The following is a 19,825-nucleotide window of genomic DNA, read 5'->3' as shown; positions in this document are numbered from 1 at the left end:
CGTGGGTCATATCCTGCATGAAATTTTGGGCATGAGAAAGTTGTCGGCGCGATGGGTGCCGCGTTTGCTCGCCAGACCACTTCAGAGCAGTGTTTGACGCTGTTTAAGCGCATACCGAAAGAGTTTCTGCGTCGTTTTGTGACCGTCGACGAAACATGGATCCACTGGTACACACCAGAGTCCAAGGAACAGTCGAAACAGTGGACTTCACCCGGCGAACCTGCTCCGAAGAAGGCGAAGACTGTCCCATCGGCCGGAAAGGTGATGGCCACCGTTTTTTGGGATTCACAAGGTGTATTCCACATGGATTCGCCGCCGAATTGCAGAAAATACGGCCCCATTTGGCGAAAGCACCGGCTCACACTACCGCCCTGGCCAAGGCCAAATTGGTCGAATTGGGCTACGAACTGCTACCCCATCCACCATATTCTCCAGATTTGGCCCCGTGTGACTTCTTTTTGTTTCCAAACTTGAAAAAGTCACTCGCTGGACAGAAATTCGAATGAGGAGGTCGTCGCCGCCACAGAGGCCTATTTTGCAGACCTCGAGAAAACGTATTTTTCAGAAGGGTTAATGAAGTTGGTTAATGAATTTTCGTTTTTCTTTTTGAGGCTAAGTACTTACCGGACCAATTAGCTTACCCTCTTTAGCCAACCCCGGGACGATGTTGGAGCAGTCTCTATTTATAACCATATTCGAGGCGAAATCGATAGTCCCGACTTGGTTGCCAACTTACTTTTCTGTTCCATGCAGATTAACTAGAAATTACATTCCCCTAATTTTAAATCGTTGTAGATCTAACTATGAGCTGCATGAACCTTTCAAGGTACTATGTTCTGACCATAGTAGACTTTATCCTATTATCTCATTATCTGACTGCAGAAGGAAGCGTTTCCGACCCCATAAGGTATAGATATTCAGGATCACTAGCCGAGTCGATCTAGCCATGTCCGTCTGACCGTCTGTCCGTCTGTCTGTCCATGCGCAAGTTTGTTTCAGCAATGTGCCACGCCCACTTTAAAGCCCACAAACCGCCCACAAACTTTAAAAAATCGTAAATATGAACGTTGATATCTCGGAAACTATCAAAGATAGAGAATTGGGATTCGATTCCGTAGCCTTGTACGCAGCGCAAGTTTGTTTCGAAAATATGCCACGCCCACTGTAACGCCCACAAAACGAAATGAAATTTATTAGTCTCGTCAATACCTATCGATTGACCCCGAAAAAAGTCACTCTAACGCCCATAACGCCTAAATCTGTCTACCGCTCACATAACCATGTATTGAGATCGCGGGTAGGTGGCACATGTCAATCTCGCTTTACTGCTTGCATATCTTCATTTCTTTATGGTTCCTTTAGCTAAGTAACGGGTATCTCATAGTAGAAGTACTCGACTACAGCGTTCTCCCTTGTTTTTTTATTTTTTGTGCTATCTCGCTAACTTAAAGAAAAAACCAGAGAAGTGTCAGTTCTTCAAACAAGAGCAGCTGTACCTGGGAAATAAAAGTCAAGGGAGAAGTACTCAGACTCAGACAAGGTTTCAGCCATAGCCCAGTTATACCTATCTTCAACAGTCCGCAGCTTAGGCGTGCCATCATTGTACCGAAGTTTCGTACCGGACTACGCACTATCGTCAAGCCGTTAAACGACCTACATTGCGAGGGCGTAAAATGGGCGTTTACGTAGGACCACCAACAGACGTTTAAGGAGGTGAAGGCAAGGCTTGTGACCGATCTTGTGTTGGCATGTCCAGACTTCGAAAGGACATTCATCCTGCAAACGGACGCCATCGTTTACATCATAGCTGCGATACTGGAGGAGAAGACGGAAGAAGGCAAGGTTGAATGGAGCAGAGTAGAATTATTCGACAATGGAGAAGAAGAGCTTGGCCATTGTCTGGGCAATACACAAGCTAAGGGCCTAAGTAGAAGGCCACTACATCAAGTTTGTAACGGATCCCCTGACACTGAAGTTGCTGATCAGCATTGAAAGCCTAAAGGAAGAATATCCAGATTGGCCCTGGAGCTGCAACAGTACGACTTTGACTATGTCCAGACAACCGGTGCCGGAAACTCTCTGGAGAACGAAAAAATCTGTGTCGAATGGGAAGTGCAACTGGATAAGTGACATGCGTGAAAAAATAAAAGCACAGCATTAGAAATTCCCGGACTATGTGTTTGAAGGCGAAACGCTGTATAGGCAAATCGCATACCGAGTCAGCAACGAAGATATGGTGGTCTGAAAGCTGTGCGTCCCTCCAGAGCTAAGGAAAACCGTCTTGCAAGAGAATCACGACTCCCCAAAGGCCAGTCAGGCATTCAAGAAGTGTCTGAACCGGACTGTGAAAACAATGATAGCACAGTTTGCCTGACAAACCCAGAGGAACTGGGATAAAAGATGCCCAGAGGTTATGTTGGCGGTTAACTCAAGCGTTTCCGAGTCAACTGGTTACTCGCCTTCGCTCCTAACACAAGTCAGAGTGGCGCGGCTGCCAAACGCCTTGTACGACCGGGAAACATTGGGTACAGGAAGGCAGAAGGTAAATCTAGAGAAGGCAGCCCCGGATCAAGCCACGCAAAGGATCGGCATTTCGGAGAACCAAATGTCGAAGGCGGCAGCAGGACTCGCTGCGAAACTAGCACCGAGATATGAAGGTCCGTATCAGGCGGTCGATTTTGTATCCCACGTGATCGCCACCAAAGATGTAAAAAGAAACATCAGCTGTTTTAAGCAACAAGAACAGGCGGACGAAGCACAGATTACGGAACAGAATGGGGCACTACCTTCCGAAACGAAGTTGTGCCCAGCTGAATGTAGATTCGGTAGCCGTTCCTGAAGTGACCGTCGAAAACAACGACGGGTGCAGGAGGCCGAGCCGCCAACATATAGATACAGATGTAGACGAAGCGGACAAGACAGATTTAAAAAACTGCTCACTTGTCATCCGATGAAAGGGGGGAGACAGTAGAGCTCGATAGCTATACTATACGGACATTCGAAGCGGACAAAAACGCGCACTCGCTATATATAAAAATATACATTTGCAATAGCTCAAAGAAAAGCAGAGAGTGAGTACAGGTTAACCTTTAATGCAAACTCACCACGGCTAAGCGGGCCTAATGACAGAACAACAACCAAGCTGAAAAACAATCAACAGCTAAACCCGATAGGGGCATTGACCCCTACCGCAAGGGCATTTAAGGGCATGAGACCAGGGTAGCTTGCGCTGAAAAAGGATGCAAGAACTAGAAAACAAGAAAAAAACATCAAAACCAGATAGGTGCACTTACCATGTCAGTTCACCATATGCAGAGGGAAGGGCGCGCCTCGATAGGCGATAGATGGGCTGACTGGGTGATGGAGTCGATCAATGGGCAAGAAAATACTGGAAATATCGGCATATTTAAGGTCACACTGGGATATGTCGCATTAATCAAGTGGCAACGCTGCCCCATACAGAATATCGATAAAAGCGAGAGAGAGTTCTAGGAGTTTATGGAGGCAGCTACAGAAACGCGAGTACCGATGAAACATATTGAAGCGGGAAATTTTAAAGTAGACGGAAACATCGGAGAAACGAGGAAATTTATGTAGGGGAGAGAGGGGATAGGTGAACCACTTTTTTTTATTAACATTATTATGTCTGAACAATTCGACGTAAGGGTCTGCTGTACATAGAAATCTAAAAGAGCCCACATTCCTTGGAATATTAAGTATTATGCAAAAATACTATCTTTTGTTTTGTAAAGTTTATTTGCTTTCCAAATTTTTGTTTTAAATGGTTCAGGTATCCCCACCCGTGGGGATAGTTGAACCACCTATCAGGATAACACAAAAACTACAATTGTATAAAAAAAGTGTAATTTATTTCTTTGTGCATGCCTTCTTTCTGTTCGAATATAAACATTGCACCTTTACAGCATGAAATCAAACATTACAATATTGCTATTTATTCTTATTTTTGTTTTTATTCTTTCTTTTTTCGAAGGTTTTCTTGAGTTTTCTGATTGTGTTTTTCCGCGATCAATTTTTCTGCGGTGAGTCTGTGATACTCCTTCCTCGTTTTCTTCCCCGAGTCGTCTGTTTTCGTGGTTTAGCCTTTGGGTACCCTCGTAAGTCCTCCTGGTTCATGTATCCCCACAAGTCATTAGCCAATTAGAAGTGATTTGAAGAAAACATGAAATATTTAAACTGCGTGAGCTATCCGTGGAAATATTATAATTTGCGTCTACTTACGATAAAATACAATTTTATGAAGTTCAATACCACTGGCGAAGCACGATAAAATTTTTCCAAGAAAACGTTAGGTCACAATTGAAGGTGCAAACGGCGAATACAAACTTCGATTAGCGATAAAAACGACAGCAATCGTTTGACGCGACTGTGCGTGCGTGTGAGGTTAGGATATCGACTAAGTAAGCAACACACATATAGATGGCGCACAAAATCATGATAGAAGGTGAAATATTTGTAGTGGTTCTTCTATCCCCGTGGTTCACCTATCCCCACTCTCCCCTATACGAGGAGGTCGTCGTGGAAAGCCAAGTGAGACTGAAGATAGGTGCAGTGAAGCTCATCAGGGAGCTATAGGCGTCAATGAAAGGACCGCATGAACTCAAAGGCTACAGAGATACACAGGATAACAGTCGTAGAGGAGAAATGAAAACTCTCAAGTCTCTGAAAAAAACATCGGAGGGTGAAACTGGTTAAGGAGGAAGAGCGAGAGGACTCAAAGGCTACAAGGAAACACAGGATGAAAGCCAGGGAGGAGGATCGAGCTTAAATTCATCAAACGACGAAAGGGGGAAATGTGGGTAGTTAAAAAACTCAGCACAAGTAAATCAAAGAATAACAGTATGTAGGTCTGCCAGTTGCTAAAACGCAGCGAATTTGAGTGGTAACTTCAAAGCGGAAGAAGAGAGTTTGGAGAATGCAGTTAAAAGAAGCTGGAGAGTACGAAAAAAGACAGTTTGGAGAGTTCAAAGAATATGAAGATAGAGAGTTTGGTGAGTAAGGAGCAAAGAAGCTTAGAGAGAAGCGGAGAGAGAGGCGACAGAGCGAGACAGCAGAAGTATGAACGAGACAGGGAGAGAGGGAATGAAAGAATGGTACATCGACGCACATTGGACTTTAGGTCGAGTGGTAAAACCACGGACCTTGGACCCTGGGCTAGTGCTGGGTACAGAGGAAACAAGAGAGACCGTGGATTAACGGTACCAGAAGGTAAGCGGGAAAGCTTGACCAGTCAACGAGATTCAGAATGCGGGTGAACATCGTCAAGTAAAGTCAAAATCAAGGAGATACAGCCATGAAAGTCAGCCAGGAGCTAGATCGCTACGTCGAGACGTTCGGTACAGCATAAGTATCTGTATTAGGACACAGGGACTGAGGTTCTTAAGGGCAAATACACGGCACGTAGCTCTAGGTACGTCGAACGGTTGCTCGAATAGTTAAGCAGGAATTGAGCAGGCGTGGCATCAATCCTGACGTGGAGACGTGACGTGGAGACGTGACGTGGAGACTAACGCACAAATCTACTGAGCTAGCCACACGAAATTCGTAGCGAGCAAATATTGAAAAACAGTTCGTTACAACGGCGTTTGGTTAAATTTCTGGAAATCGGGTAGAGTTTTGATGGACATTTCAGTTGCCTTACTTTGCGACGATGCATAATGAGCGTTTTTAAGAGCTTTGGTTTCCGTCTCTCCTACTCCTGCTTTCCTTCAATTCTTTTAAAATTGTTTAATTTCTTTGTCATCTCATTTTAAATTCTTTTAAAAATTTTTAAAAATAAAAAAAATTAACATTTTTCAGCTATTATTTAATTTAAGTTTTCAAGAAAATTTTAAAATTTTGTGTGATTTCGACGAACTGGCAACTATTGTTAAGTCCTGAACACGCTTAGAGCCTCACAGCCTTGTTGAGTTGAACATTTCGCGAAACAAAATGACGCTTGACCCGAAAAATGTTCAGAAACAAAGGCATTACTGTGAATTATCGCGACCTCGTGAACTTAATCAGGCGTGTCGAGCGTGAAGGTGGTGTATTATGCACAGTTTAAATTTAATTTTTTTAAATGTGTTCTGTCGTGTAATTATCTTCAACACTTTACTAAGACGATACTTTTAGACAACAGGCGACAGTTTTCTCGTCCAATTGCTTGCAGGGTGTATTGGCGAGAACCTTATCTGTGCAACACTCCACTGTCTGTTCTTACGAATTCTCTAGACTAAGACTTATGATTTTTGAATAAAGGAAATAGTTTAGAGTTTCGTTAACTTACAAAACGGTTGTGATTTGCCCACCGTTAAAGGTCTTTAACGAGAAGACCCTTGCAGGTCGATCCCATGGGAGCATTGTATAAAGCGTTCCAATTATTAGAAAACTAAAAAATAATTACAGAAATGTTAAGATAATAATACATTTTAATTTACTACCCTAGATGTTTAAGGAAAGCGAAATATAACGGTCTATGTATTATTTTCCTATGACAGGTATATAATATAGTAGTTCGATTTTTATTAAACTATTAAAAAAAATTTTATAATCCGCAATAGAAGATAGTATAATACAAAAAAGAAGCTATAATTATTTACCCATTAATTATCCGATCGTTCCTATGGCAGCTAAATGATAAGATGTCCGATTTTTTTTTCAAATTTATTTTCGAAATTTTAAAAAATTAAAGGAATGGCATTCTTAAGAGTAGAAGTTAATATCTCAAAAAACACCAAAGCTATAAATTGTATGCCCTGGCAGAGGGTCATCGCGATAGCTTTAAAGCTGAGAGACTAGTTTGCGTTGAAACAGACATTCGGACATGGCTAGATCGACTCGTCTAGTGATGCTGTTCAAGAATATTGTAACGAACTGATTTTGTTGGTCTGCTCGCTACGAGATTCGTGCTTCTAGCTCAGTAGATTGTGTGTTCATCCAACCAAATATATAGAGTTCACAGAGTTAAAAGGTTCACAGTGTTTGACTTATTAAAGCGGGTGGGTGGTTCGGTTGACCTCGGTGTCGCCATACGCCGACTGATGATGGTCCTTTTGGCTCGTCGAGGAGTGGTCTCAGTGATCGCTCGCCTCGCTGACTCCGTGCTCCGGTCCTGTAGTTCAATATGCTCCTGGTGTCGCTTGCCTTGATTGCTCTCCGACGCATTGACCCGAAGGCCGCTTGTCACGCCTTGGACTTGCAGAGAGGTCGACCGTACCGACTTAAGGAAGCGTCACCGTGCTTAGACTGGGATGAACAGGTGCCTCGCCTCGACAACGCCTTTCGAAACAACGACCCCCTGTCCCTTGCTCCGTCCCGATCTGCCCCACTAGGGTTTTGCTCAGTTCGCGCTGACGGTCAAGACTTACGCCAGGAAGCTGTCTAACAGTTCACTTCGCTTTAAGTCTAGTGCAGACAAAGGTTCCACCCTAACATCACCCCATTGCCTGTCGATCGTGACGTTTCTTCGCTGATCAATGAGTTCTCCGCCTCTATCGTGATGTGTGCTCTGCTCCTGGTCGTGCTTGCTGCGAGGCTGGACGTATCGTGGTCCCTGGCTATCGGGGTTTCATACAACCGCTAGGCTTCTTCAGGACAGCGCCTCATGAATACCCCAACCGGTCAACTGCTCGTTCTTCCTGGCTGGTAGCGTGATTCTCTGGCTCTCGGTGTCTCGGTGAGATGCCAATCTGGGACTTCGCTGGGAGCCGCTGGGCTCTTCAGGACAACAGCTCTCCAAATCACAAATCGACCGACCACTCGCGCCAGGACCTGCTCAATGCCCACTCGACGAACTGGGCGCACGCCGGGTCACGCCAAACTGGTGTTTGGGCACACTGGGCCTAAACAACTTCCCCCCGAGCTCGCGGTTCCTCGACCCGAATTTTATTGCTCAACTCTGGTCCAAAGTTAACGGCAGAGTACGAAGGCCGGCCAGTTCCGTTATTTTCACTTGCCTTACGACACCCACACTCTGCCCTCGAAGTTTGCATTCTCGCACTCTCTCTTAACTCTTGTTATTTAAACGCTATTTCTCCAATCTCTTATTCTTCATTATCTCGTTTTTCAACTCTTCAAACTCTCATCTTCCAATTTCTCTCTCTCCAATCTCTGTTCGCCTTGCCGTTACTACGCGCTAACTCGCCGCGTATCTGGTATCGGGCAGGCCACCATGTGCAATTTGTGGAAGTTATTCAACTTCTTACAATATATACTTTATGGTGTCGAAAACTTCCCAGCGTTGAACATGAAAGTGAGCTAAGTTATTTTGCTTAAAATAATAATCATAAGCAGCTTTTTAATTATATTGGACACAAGTTTACATTAACAGCACTTGCATGCACCAAACGGAAATATTTTAAACAAAATAGAGTATCACTATTTAAAGGAAAAGGTAAAAACTCAAAATTCTTTTGGTTAATATATATTCGTTTATATGTTGTATGATGTATAACTTCCAAGTCGCTCGGGACGTTCGTACACTTTTAAAATAAAAAAAAATTAAAAAAATGAACGATTTTAACAGGTACACAGCCAAACATTTCCATGAAACCATTCTAGTTTTCCATGATAATTGGAATCTCCTGAGTAAAAGTCTGATACAAACATGTGATCCATAACCTTTCACTGTATAGCCAAGAACATCTTAAATACTTTTAAACTTTTTTTTAGAATGCTCTCCAATAATGACACAGTGATATAGATTTTGATTGACTAAAAAATTACAGTTTTCAAATTTATTTTTAAAGGCCGCTAATCTCTAAAGATCTATATTTTGATAGGGTGATAATTAAGGGACCCTCAGCCCAAACCGAAAGAGCTAGAGCAGCCAAATATTTACTGAACATTTTATAAGGAACCTAGGTGCCCACTACGATTCGATGTCTTCACAGTTGTTCCAAACAATGCCAAAATAATGAAATGAGCAACGTAAATAATTTTAAATGCTCCATAACTATTTTGAAAGATTTTTTTTAGAGTTTTGTTGCGGTATTGCGCGCTTTGAAGAAAGCGGTAGCCAAGAGACACGAGATGGATTTTCCTTCGTCTTTCGCCGAAATGATGACACGCGGGGTACGGCTGCAAGAGAAAGGAAGGAGCAGCTTAAGTTGAAAACATTTGTATGTTTTGATTTTAAGTTTTTTTAAGATGAAGAACAAATATAGGCTCCCAATTAACGTTAGCAATGGAACAGAATAAGGAAAATTATTAAGAACCCTGTAAGCGAATGCGAAAAGTTTTAAAGTTATTTACAAAATTTAGGGCAATCATTTTTGACCAAGTTCGGCAACGTGTATTGATGAAGCAAGCAAAACCAAAAACATTGATTTTTGTTAAAGCCACGCCTGTGCTAACCGCCAGCGCTGCGCTTTCGAGACCACCACCCTACTGTCGGAGGATTCTTAAAACTCTTGGTACTATACTGTCGAACGATAGACAACCCACGCAGTTCGACTCTGGTGGAATGTTTTTTACGCGGACATAGTTCGGTGGGCGAAGTTTGACCGCGCAACCTAGGTTTAGATCAAAAGAAGCTTTAGTTTCTAACGTCGAGCCCCCCTACGTGTGTTTCGACCCGGCGGATTACCCTTTCGAACTAGCAGGAGAGCGATATCAAGACCTGCCATCGTAAAACCTTTCATGCGTTCCATGCAATTCCATTCCATCCATTCCCCTTCCAAATCCATAGTTGACATGAATTTTTGAGCTTAATCTAGAAAGGCTTCCTCAATTAGGAAGCTAAATAAATCTTATAACTAACCATGTGCGTTGGAATCAAAATAAAGTAATTTTCTTTAGTAAGGCCACCTAAGTACTAAACGTCGATTCTGAATTGGGTAGGATCATGCAATACTCTTAGATTCTAAAGTCTGGGTGGGCCCAGAAATTGGAGAAAGACCCCATCTTAGTTCTTCTGTCTAATTGTAAATACGCGACTTAAGAATTGTTACCATGGTTTATAAATTCTAGTATTCCTCACTGCTTACAACATTGGTTCATGTAGCGCCTATGTGGAAGCAGCCCCAAATAACCCACACCACTTTTTTTGGGAAATCAGGTAGATTTTCAGCGCTGTTACGTCCACAAATACTCGGTCCTTTCACTGCCTTCTAGTGCTTTTTAACACTGGGTAAACGATCTTCCGTCCCTTCCTCTTTCGCTAATCTGAATGCACTGCAGGTGATAATGGAGAGACCGAGGAACTCCGTCTTGCGCGCCATTATTATTGTTTTTCAGCAATTTAAAGTTCACATCAACCTAATCGGAATTAGATAATTGAAATTGGTATTAAGTTTTTGGAGATATAGAGGGGGAGACAAAAAGCACAAATTGCTTAAATTGTACTCTCCACTCTGATCTCTCCCTTCCCAGAAGTGTCTTCTGCGACACATCCAGAAGTGACTACGGCGACACTCCCAGAAGTAACGCAGACGTGCCGAAGTGGCAAATTTTTTCCGGACGGGTCACTTCCGCGATACGAATGCAATGTTGCTGAAGTCAGTTGTGGAAGTGCCGCCGAAGTTACTTTTAGAAGTCACTTAGAAGTGACTTTACAGGGGCTTGTAGAAGAGATTTTCGCAATTGGAAAATCTTGAATGAAAACAATTTTTTTACTTATTTTGCAATATTTTGCATTTACTATACCCGGTACTCGTAGCGTAGAAGGGTATTCTAGATTCGTCGAAAAGTATGTAACAGGTAGAAGGAAGCGTTTCCGACCGCATAAAGTATATTTATTCTTGATCAGGATCACTAGCCGATCTAGCCATGTCCGTCTGTCCGTAAGAACGCTGTGATCTCTGAAACTATAGAAGCTGCAATACTGGGATTAGCCATGCCGATTTCAGAGATTTCTGCGCAGCGCAAGTTTGTTTCGACTGTGTGCTACGGCCACTCTAACGCCCACAATCCGCCCAAAAATGTGGCTCTAGCAGTTAAAGGTTACAGCTAGAATAAAAGTTTTAACTGAAATATTTTAATCCCGTAAATACCTCTCGATTGATTAAAAAAAATTTCCACGCCCACTTTAACGCCCACAAAATTCAAGAAATCGTAAGTTTGAACGCGGATATTTTGGAAACTATCAAAGATAGAGAATTGGGATTTCAGATTTAGATAACCCTTACTCTAAACCCAAAAAGGGATTCAACAAAACCCACAAACAAAGGGAAAAACATTTTAATTTTGGAAAGTCCCTCTAGGTCTTGTTTTAGGAATGACAGGTTTTGCCAAATGGTTGTCATTCGACGCGTATTCCCAGTAGGAATATACTATGTTAATAGCCGGGGGCATTTATCCATCACTTCAAATCTTCTAATTTTTCGGTTTTAGACTTTCACCGCTCCTTCTCCCAAACCAATTAAAATTTTTAAAGTATTGGCATGCAAATGCAATCATATCTCCATCCCTGTCGCACTCTCTTTAGCTGAGTAACGGGTATCTGATAGTCGAGGCACTCGACTACAGCGTTTTTCAATTCAAATAGATAATATTTTGTATAGCAAATCGTAACAGCGTCGTGCGGTTAAAAAAGCAACCGATAGTTGGCGTCGAGCGGTTGATCAAACCGACACTCCTCGGCGTCATTGAACAAGGCGACTGAATGGAGAATTTAGAGATATAGAGCAGGATCAAGATGCTGCATCGTAGGGAAAGGCGCTTGGATCCTGATTATCGTGAGGGTGACTAAGCAGCCGATACACGTCGTCGTTCTTATTAACGACAAAATATTAGTGTCAAAACTGTGGAGCGGAATCAAAACAATGCTGACCAGGGGATTAGACCTTTGGATCCTGTTTTCGTTACCGTATGGTTGAGCAAAAAGCAAATACTTTGCAACGAGCAAGGGCAAGTTCAACTAAGGAACGCCTATCGAAAAGAGCGCGAGATATGGTTAGAAAGGCTACAGCTAAGAGTTTTAGAGATTGCAGAGGCATCGAACAGGTGAGAGGTACACTGGCTCGACGAAGTGCACTCATAGCTGCTCGATTATAGCGTCTTCCCAATGAGATCCACCCACCATCTACCATCCGTTGAACGGATGGTTCATAAGCTTTAGCGTTCCAAAAATTTTCCAGTTAGTTCCCCATCCAAATTTGACAGGCTCTTTTATGCAATTATTTTTCTGTGCATCTCTGAGCTCTTCTTCTTGACAGTTGAAAAATTTAAACATTCACTGCAAAAACGTAAGCAATGATTACGGGGAACTTTTGAAAATGGAAGGCGCCGAAGCAATGGGTATGAAGGATAAATGCTGTTTATATTTGTAATAATTCATTGTTTTTAATTTTACAGTGGATAATTCGCGAGCCGCCGGTGGCAAGCTGAGGTGGACTATGCAGATGGAGCTCCTGCTGATCGATATTTGGCAGGATATCATGGAGTAGTTGCCGGGAGTCCAGAAAAATGTCCATGTGCACATGGCCCAGACCTTAATGGAAGCTAGGTATGAAAAGTACAGATAACTTATATGCGTTTATCAATATATTGGCAAAAAAATTAAAATGGTGCAAAGCGGTGGCAGCATTACGAGTTGCTCCATTATTTTCCAGGCACATACGCATTCACAACATTGAGCAGAACACCTTGGAGAACGAGAGTATATCCCCAGACTTATATTAGTGGTTTACAATGAACTAATAAAATGTATTTATTGCAGATACTAGGGAACACTTTGTGGAAGTCTTTTATGTGCACCCCGATGACATGGAAGCCTTCATCTGCAGCGAAAGTCAACGCTCAGGCAGCACTGCGCCCCTTGCAAAACGCGCAAAGGAACACAAGGCCGAGCTTGTGGAGATAGCTCGAGAAAGGCTGGAGGAGCAGCAAGCACAGACCGGGATCATATCAAGGATGGCAGACAGCCAAGCTCAATTCCAAACGGATTTGTTGACACTATTGAGGAAATCAAAGAATTCGTAAAATGTAGAATAAATAGGTTAGTTAAAAAATAAAATAAAATGTGATATAATGAAATTTATTTGTTATTGTCAATGATGGGCAATAGCTGTTAATTTTTTTCTGCTAGCTGGCTAAAATCTGCAGACATATTAGACCGAATTAGTTGTTCGTGTAAGTCACTTGCAGTCTGTTGGGAAGTATCATTTATGGCGCTGTTGTGCTCATTTAAAGTGTTGTGTAAAATTGTATTTCGCTAGTTGGTTGTTGTTGTACACCTGCTCGTTCCACTAAAAACGGTCCATACGAAAGCTCTCTTTGAAAAACTCATCGTAGTTTTCCGGTATATCCTTTTCCCCAAATTTTCCCGTATCGCTTCTGCGTAAACGCATACTTTAATAGTATTTTTTATAGAATCTATGAGCACTTACCAGCATCCAAACACTTCGTGGCATTTGCTCTTTTGCCGAAAAAATGATTTCTCCAATATGTCGTCATTCCAATCCTCTGAACTGACTACCAATTAAAGCTGATGCAACTTCAGATTTTGTGTTGTACAACAGCCAAAATAGTGGTTAAATTGTGCAAGCGCAAACATTTTCAAACCAATATTGCTGTTAAGGAAAATACAAATATGGGTATTTTTCAAAAAAAAAAAATGAAAAAAAAGATCACCAGTATTTTCCTTTAGCTATTTATTAAAATGAGTAGAAAATAATGTTTTTTTTTTAGTATTAAGGAGTATTTGTGCAACAACCGTATTATCCTTTATATCCTTGTCATAGGCCTCTATTGTGCCTATAAGCTTTATAAATTCTAAGGGGACTTTGAAGTCTACGCAACATTTTTTGTGCCTTCGCAACCCATATCTGTAATCAGAATAATTATATAAGTTTTTTATAATTATAATTTTATAATTAAGTTTATATCAACGTGCTAAACGCACGTTCTACTTCTACGTTGGACCAAAGACCATAGAATAACAAGATGCGTAACAGCCATACAACTGAATGTACGGCAAAATTTTTGGTGTGGATTTTCGATGTGGATTTTCGATCTTGCTTGTGTGCGTTGTCCGTGTAAAGCTCTTTGGTTGTGTTGGTGAATCATTTCGTGTGGTCTGCTGCAATAAGGGCTCAATGTCGCATTCGACTAACGCAAGTTGTCAAAGGCCTGTAGGCCAGGAGTCTAGTCGCTCAACCGCGAGAATTGCAGGTCGGAGTTCAACCCCAGCAAAAGATGTGAAGCGATTATTTTAAAACAGGGAGAAATGTTAAATTCGCCTTCCGAAATTTTTATTGCAGAAAAAAATTTCTGTAACGATTCGGACTTTGGAAAGTTAAGTGCTCTTTCAGATATATTTTTTAATGTATGTAAAATACATATAAAGGTTTTTGAAAACATTTTTAATACTTATAAGAAACAAGAACACATTTAACAGTTTATAATGAGTAAACGTGTAACGTGTACTGGAGAAAGCCATTTTTCATCGTGGTTTGATGAAAATGATGAGTGCTATTCACATAAAATGCTAATGTTAGATAAATTAATTAGAGTTTTGCTGTACAAACATTGTAAGTGGCTAGACTCCCCAGACAAATGTAAAAGTAGCGATAAGCTTAATATACTGCGTCATAAATAAATAAATATCTGGGGATCTTTGAACAGTAAAGCTGAAATCTATTTATCGAACATTTGCATTTTATATGGAAAGCACTCACCATATTCATCAAAATACAATGAAAAATCCTTTTCTCGAGTACATACTTTGATTCAAAGTGAATTACTTATTGTGTTCATGTTTTTATTGTTATTAGATATTTTATTAAAACCTTTAATATGTAATTTACACAAAATAAAATATATCTATAGGAGCGATTAATTCCTAAAGTCCCAGTTGGTACATCTAAATGTTTTAAAAAAACTAAAAAAAAAAAAAGGAAGAAAAACTAAAAAAATAAAAAAAACCAAAAAATAAATTTAAAAAAAAACTAAGAAATCTATTTGTGAAAAACTAAAAACAATAAAAAAACAAAAACGAATTTAAAAAAACTAAAAATACTATCAAAAATATTAAAAAAAAAAATTGTCAAAAAAGTACAGCTAAAAAAATATTAAAATAAAAAAAAATATATAAAAAAATATAAAAAAATATTAAGTTGAATCCAGCCTCAGAGTGGACTCGAACATCGAACTCAAATCCATTATCCACGGGCCACCAACATACGCAGAGCGCAACAGCCCTCTTATAATTCGCATGAGCAATACGTCTTTTAGATCGATTCCTTTTCGTCAACATAATTCAAGAATCGACAAATGAGACAAAAATTGAATTTTGACTACACGCGAAGTGTAGTGAGCGAGATAGCAAGAGAGAGGGAAAGAGAAGGAAGCAAAGCAACGGCATTCTAAAAATAGATTCCTATACGTGTAAGGGTTGCTTTGCAAAAATTAGCCCGCCTGTGTACATTTTCTTACTCCTAGTTACGCATCTTGTTATTCTATGGTCTTTGAGAAGACTCTGGAGGCATCAGCATCGTCTTTGCGAAGCCATGTCTTAAAATCAGGATGCTGAAGCCAAGCATCTCGACATTTTTGCTTAAAAACTTTCGGCATTTTGTCACAAATATGGTTAGGCGTGAACTTTCTCATAAAAATGTCACTCTCAAAGACGATTAGTATCGATAAAAGCAAATCTGCTGTTACATAATATCGATATAAAAAAGCTGAAAAACGCTGATCTAAAATTAAAAAGAGCCAGAATTTGCGCTTCCCCCTGTTCCTAAAATATGCCCGCTAGTAATGTGATTGCAAAAAAGACAACACAAAATAGCACTGCAGCTTCCACAGACAACGAACAAAGCAATATAAATCACAAAAACATATGGGCATTTCCAGGGGTCGCGAACGTACGTTCGTACGCACTTAGTGGAAATAAAAAAAAGAAAATAAACGTTTTCTGAATTTTTTTTTTGCTATTCGATAGCATTTTGTTAACTCTTAGCTTAGTGTAAATGATGGGATTTATCAAGCTACCATTTTCATAATATTGGCAAAAAACATGCGGTCGCGAACGTACACAAAATGGAAGTCGACTTTGGCTTAATCTAGTAAAATGCCAATATCTGCGAATTGGGACGAAATATTCTAAAGCAATAACTTTACTTTTAAAATGGATTCATGTAGCTTTACTTCGAGTCTGTTCCCGAGGAAATATCTCCACTTGTCTTTTTTTTATTGAATTAAGGACCGGTCGCGAACGTACGATTTTTCCATGTTCTTTTATTAACAGTTAATTGAACATTTTTTCGCCCTTTTTGGATTTTTGTCTAGTTATTAGATCGCAATAAAGAGATTTGGTAGAAAAAGTGCATACAAATCATATGTTTTCCTTGCGAAATAATTAATCATAAAAAGTAGCTAAAAATGAAAAAAATACATTTCTTCAGTTTTCAGGGAACTTTCTTTAACAAAAAATATGAAATATTCTTTGGTTCCACTGTACTATGAAAATATGGCCATTTATTTTTGAAAATACGCAAAAAATACGATGAATTTAAAGATTTTTTAGTTTCGGTCTTGGTTGACCATTTTTCGGATTTGCCCATATAACAGAACATAAAATCCAAATTGTAAATGGATTTACCCAAAATCGCGAGGCGAACGAATTAGTGATCCCAATAGCTTTAAGGATCGAATGTTAAAAGTTTTGATTCAGGCCGTCCTAGGCAAACACAAAAACAAATACAAATTCGAAGCGCTGTAAATTGCTAACAGCTTTTAAAAATTGTATTTTTAACATTTTCGCTCGGGACATACGCTCGGGATATTTTTTCTTGCCGTTTTGGTAGGTGGTTTTTGTTGCCCTTAGCCACAAATTGATCGCTGTTATTCTTCTATTTAAATAGTTTAAAATGGAAATGCGGCGTTATGTATAAAAAATTGTCACATATATATATATATTCAGTATTTCATATTGGATAAAATAACAACAGAGAAAGCTATTAAAATACCAAGAAAACCATATTCTTTTTAAGGATATTGATTGAATTAATCAAATTATATTCGAATTGCATTGCCAAGTTGGGAATCCATCTAATTAAAAACTAAAAAATAACTGTTAGAAACGCCCATATGTACTTCCAGGGTTGTGATATCAATCAAAGCTTCGTCGCGTAAATCTTAGAAATTTTTATACATTTTACTCGTTGAGTTAAATGTTAAATGAGTTTCTGTTTTGATTATCAATGTCCAACTGCATCCCCAAATTTGTTCAATTCAGGCGATTCATAACAAAGTTATAAGCAAATAAAGAGTGCAATCTTGTAAACAGACACTTTGCAACTTGCATTTCTCTATCTCCCTCGCTTGAGTCGGTCTATAGACACTTTAATGCATCGAAAGCCGGTTTTATGGTAAAGTATTTCGATTGTTTTTCTTTCGCTTCAAAGGGTCCATTGTAAGGCGGTTTAAGGGATCCACGGACGAAGTTGTTGCTTAGGAAGACGTGAGTTGCCTGTCTCAGCTCTTTAAGAACAAATGGCTAAGAGGAGTCGTGATGTGCCGTCTGGACGGGTTGTACAATTGGGACTCGAACTGTCTGCCCTGGCTGGAACTCCAAGTCTTAAGATCCACGACCCGATGAGTGCTGACACTACCGAGTTGGCGTGCATGTCTTCGATTCCGATGGCTTCCGGCCAACTGGCATATTGACCTGAAGCTGGACCAGTAATCGAGAATCAGAACGGGAGTAAGCAACGTCAAGAAAAATCAATGTCAAGAAGATACAGCCGTGAAAGTCAGCAAGCAGCAAAATCGTTACGTTGAGAATTGGGACACAGGTAGTGGAGATCCGGTCAACTGTTGCGAGGACTGCTCTAGATACGTCAGACGGTTGCCCCAATAGTAAAGCAGGAATTGAACTGACGTAGAGTTAATCAATTGTGGCTCCCGGCTAATTCCTGAGACCAGAACCGGATGCGATCCATTTCAACGAGAAATTGTGTGCTCAGGAGGAGGGCAGAGGACACCCGAACTACTCGACTTACTTCGGACGGTTGACGAATAGTGGAGCAGTAATTGGGCATACGTTGCATCGGCGTATCGTGCCGATCCCGACGTGTTGATTGGGCGCTCGCTACAGGAACTGCTGGCTTATACAAGACGGTTGCCATGGCGGAGCGTCAAAGTAAACGAGTGGCGGCAGAAATACCGGAGCAGCGAAGGCCACCTAGTGCGGACGATCACGAGAAGCATTAGCGCGAGAAGCACCAGCAAAAGAACCAACAACCTTTGTAACACAGAGCAGTGAATAATCACCTTAAAACCCGAATTCTGAATTGTTGTTACTGTTAATCGGACGGTCACGTTTAATGTAAATTTGGTGGGACGAACGCACAAGCCTACTGATCTAGCCGCTTCCGAAATCGGCAAGGATTTCAGTTGCCTTACTTCGCCACGATGCTTAATAACCTCCTCTTTAAGCGTTTTTATGAGCTTATGGTGCATTTAGCCGGGTATCAGACAAAAAGGGTTTCCGCTTCAGCGACATTTTCCTCCATGAGCAATACACGTGTAGGAAAGAGATGGGAAAAAGTCGCTAGAGCTCGCCGCAGCGGAAAATGGGACCGCACACGCACATCGATTTAGTATTCCAGTGTTCTTTTCAATATTTTTTTACGAACTTGTTTTTTTTTACGTGACGTTTCGACATTTTTTGAGAAGGAAGTGCAATTGAGCTGCAATGGCACCGTTTTAAGGAAATAGGTTGCTGGTGCAGGCCCAAAGAACCCCCCAACGGCTCGGAACCCAGCAATTTATATCATTTTAAAGTATTGTTGTTTAAAATCCAAGGTAAAGTCCTGCATTTAAGTGAAAAACAGAACTGGGATGATTTGTTTACACTGTATATTTTTATACTTTTTTAAAACTGAGGGGTTGTTGAATGTGAGATCACATTTCAGTTTAAGTTTTTTAGGGTTAGGTTAGGTTAGTGCGGCTGTCGGACTATGGTCCGGTACACTTAGACCTCTGTGGGTCCAGTGTGATACCGCATGATCTCGTTTTTCTTTCTCTTGGGTCCCATATCAAATAAGTTTCAACCCGGAAGATTTCATAAAAGCACTTACGAGCTAGAGCTCGCCGCAGCGGAAAATGGGACCGCACACGCACATCGATTTAGTATTCCAGTGTTCTTTTCAATATTTTTTTACGAACTTGTTTTTTTTTACGTGACGTTTCGACATTTTTTGAGAAGGAAGTGCAATTGAGCTGCAATGGCACCGTTTTAAGGAAATAGGTTGCTGGTGCAGGCCCAAAGAACCCCCCAACGGCTCGGAACCCAGCAATTTATATCATTTTAAAGTATTGTTGTTTAAAATCCAAGGTAAAGTCCTGCATTTAAGTGAAAAACAGAACTGGGATGATTTGTTTACACTGTATATTTTTATATTTTTTTAAAACTGAGGGGTTGTTGAATGTGAGATCACATTTCAGTTTAAGTTTTTTAGGGTTAGGTTAGGTTAGTGCGGCTGTCGGACTATGGTCCGGTACACTTAGACCTCTGTGGGTCCAGTGTGATACCGCATGATCTCGTTTTTCTTTCTCTTGGGTCCCATATCAAATAAGTTTCAACCCGGAAGATTTCATAAAAGCACTTATGTTTTTAAGATTAATCCCTACTATTTCCGTAGGATCGTCGATGAAGGGGCTTCCGAAGTGTTTCATTCTGAGTCTGCATAGGGCTGGGCAGAAGCAGAGAAGGTGTTCTACCGTTTCATCTTCTTCTTCATCCCTGCAGCTTCTACAGAAGTCATTTTTTGTGGCTTTTAGCCTGCCGGCATGTGTGCCGACGAGCCAGTGGCCTGTAAGAGCTCGAACCAGGATGCCACACTCTGTGCGGCTGAATTTGAGTAGTTCCGAGATTGTT

General features: G+C 40.8%; 1 protein-coding gene across 2 annotated transcripts; it reads left to right on the top strand.

Moving 5' to 3' along the window:
* The first annotated feature begins 11,731 nt into the window (after positions 1-11,731).
* Positions 11,732-12,933, top strand: LOC139353288 (uncharacterized). Of its 2 annotated transcripts, XR_011604486.1 has the most exons (3): positions 11,732-12,445; positions 12,515-12,598; positions 12,659-12,933. XR_011604486.1 is itself a non-coding variant. In XM_070997047.1 (2 exons), the coding sequence occupies exons 1-2, from the start codon at positions 12,448-12,450 to the stop codon at positions 12,919-12,921; spliced, it is 414 nt and encodes a 137-aa protein (XP_070853148.1). In that variant the 5' UTR covers positions 11,732-12,447; the 3' UTR covers positions 12,922-12,933. The 2 variants fall into 2 exon arrangements, 1 of the variants encoding a protein (XP_070853148.1); XM_070997047.1 differs by having other exon boundaries at positions 11,732-12,598.
* The last annotated feature ends 6,892 nt before the right edge of the window (positions 12,934-19,825 follow it).

The sequence above is a fragment of the Drosophila suzukii genome, chromosome 3 (genome assembly GCF_043229965.1).
Source record: "Drosophila suzukii chromosome 3, CBGP_Dsuzu_IsoJpt1.0, whole genome shotgun sequence".
NCBI lineage: Eukaryota > Metazoa > Arthropoda > Insecta > Diptera > Drosophilidae > Drosophila > Drosophila suzukii.
The sequence above is the reverse complement of the archived record's forward strand: the minus strand, read 5'-3'. Positions and strand labels throughout refer to the sequence as shown.

What these genes read in the sequence shown, in the direction of transcription:
- LOC139353288 (XM_070997047.1), top strand. Translation starts at nt 12,448, where the DNA reads ATGAAAAGTACAGATAACTTATATGCGTTTATCAATATATTGGCAAAA. An exon ending in GAACACCTTGGAGAACGAGA is followed by an intron (nt 12,599 to 12,658) that starts GTATATCCCCAG and finishes TATTTATTGCAG; the next exon opens with ATACTAGGGAACACTTTGTG.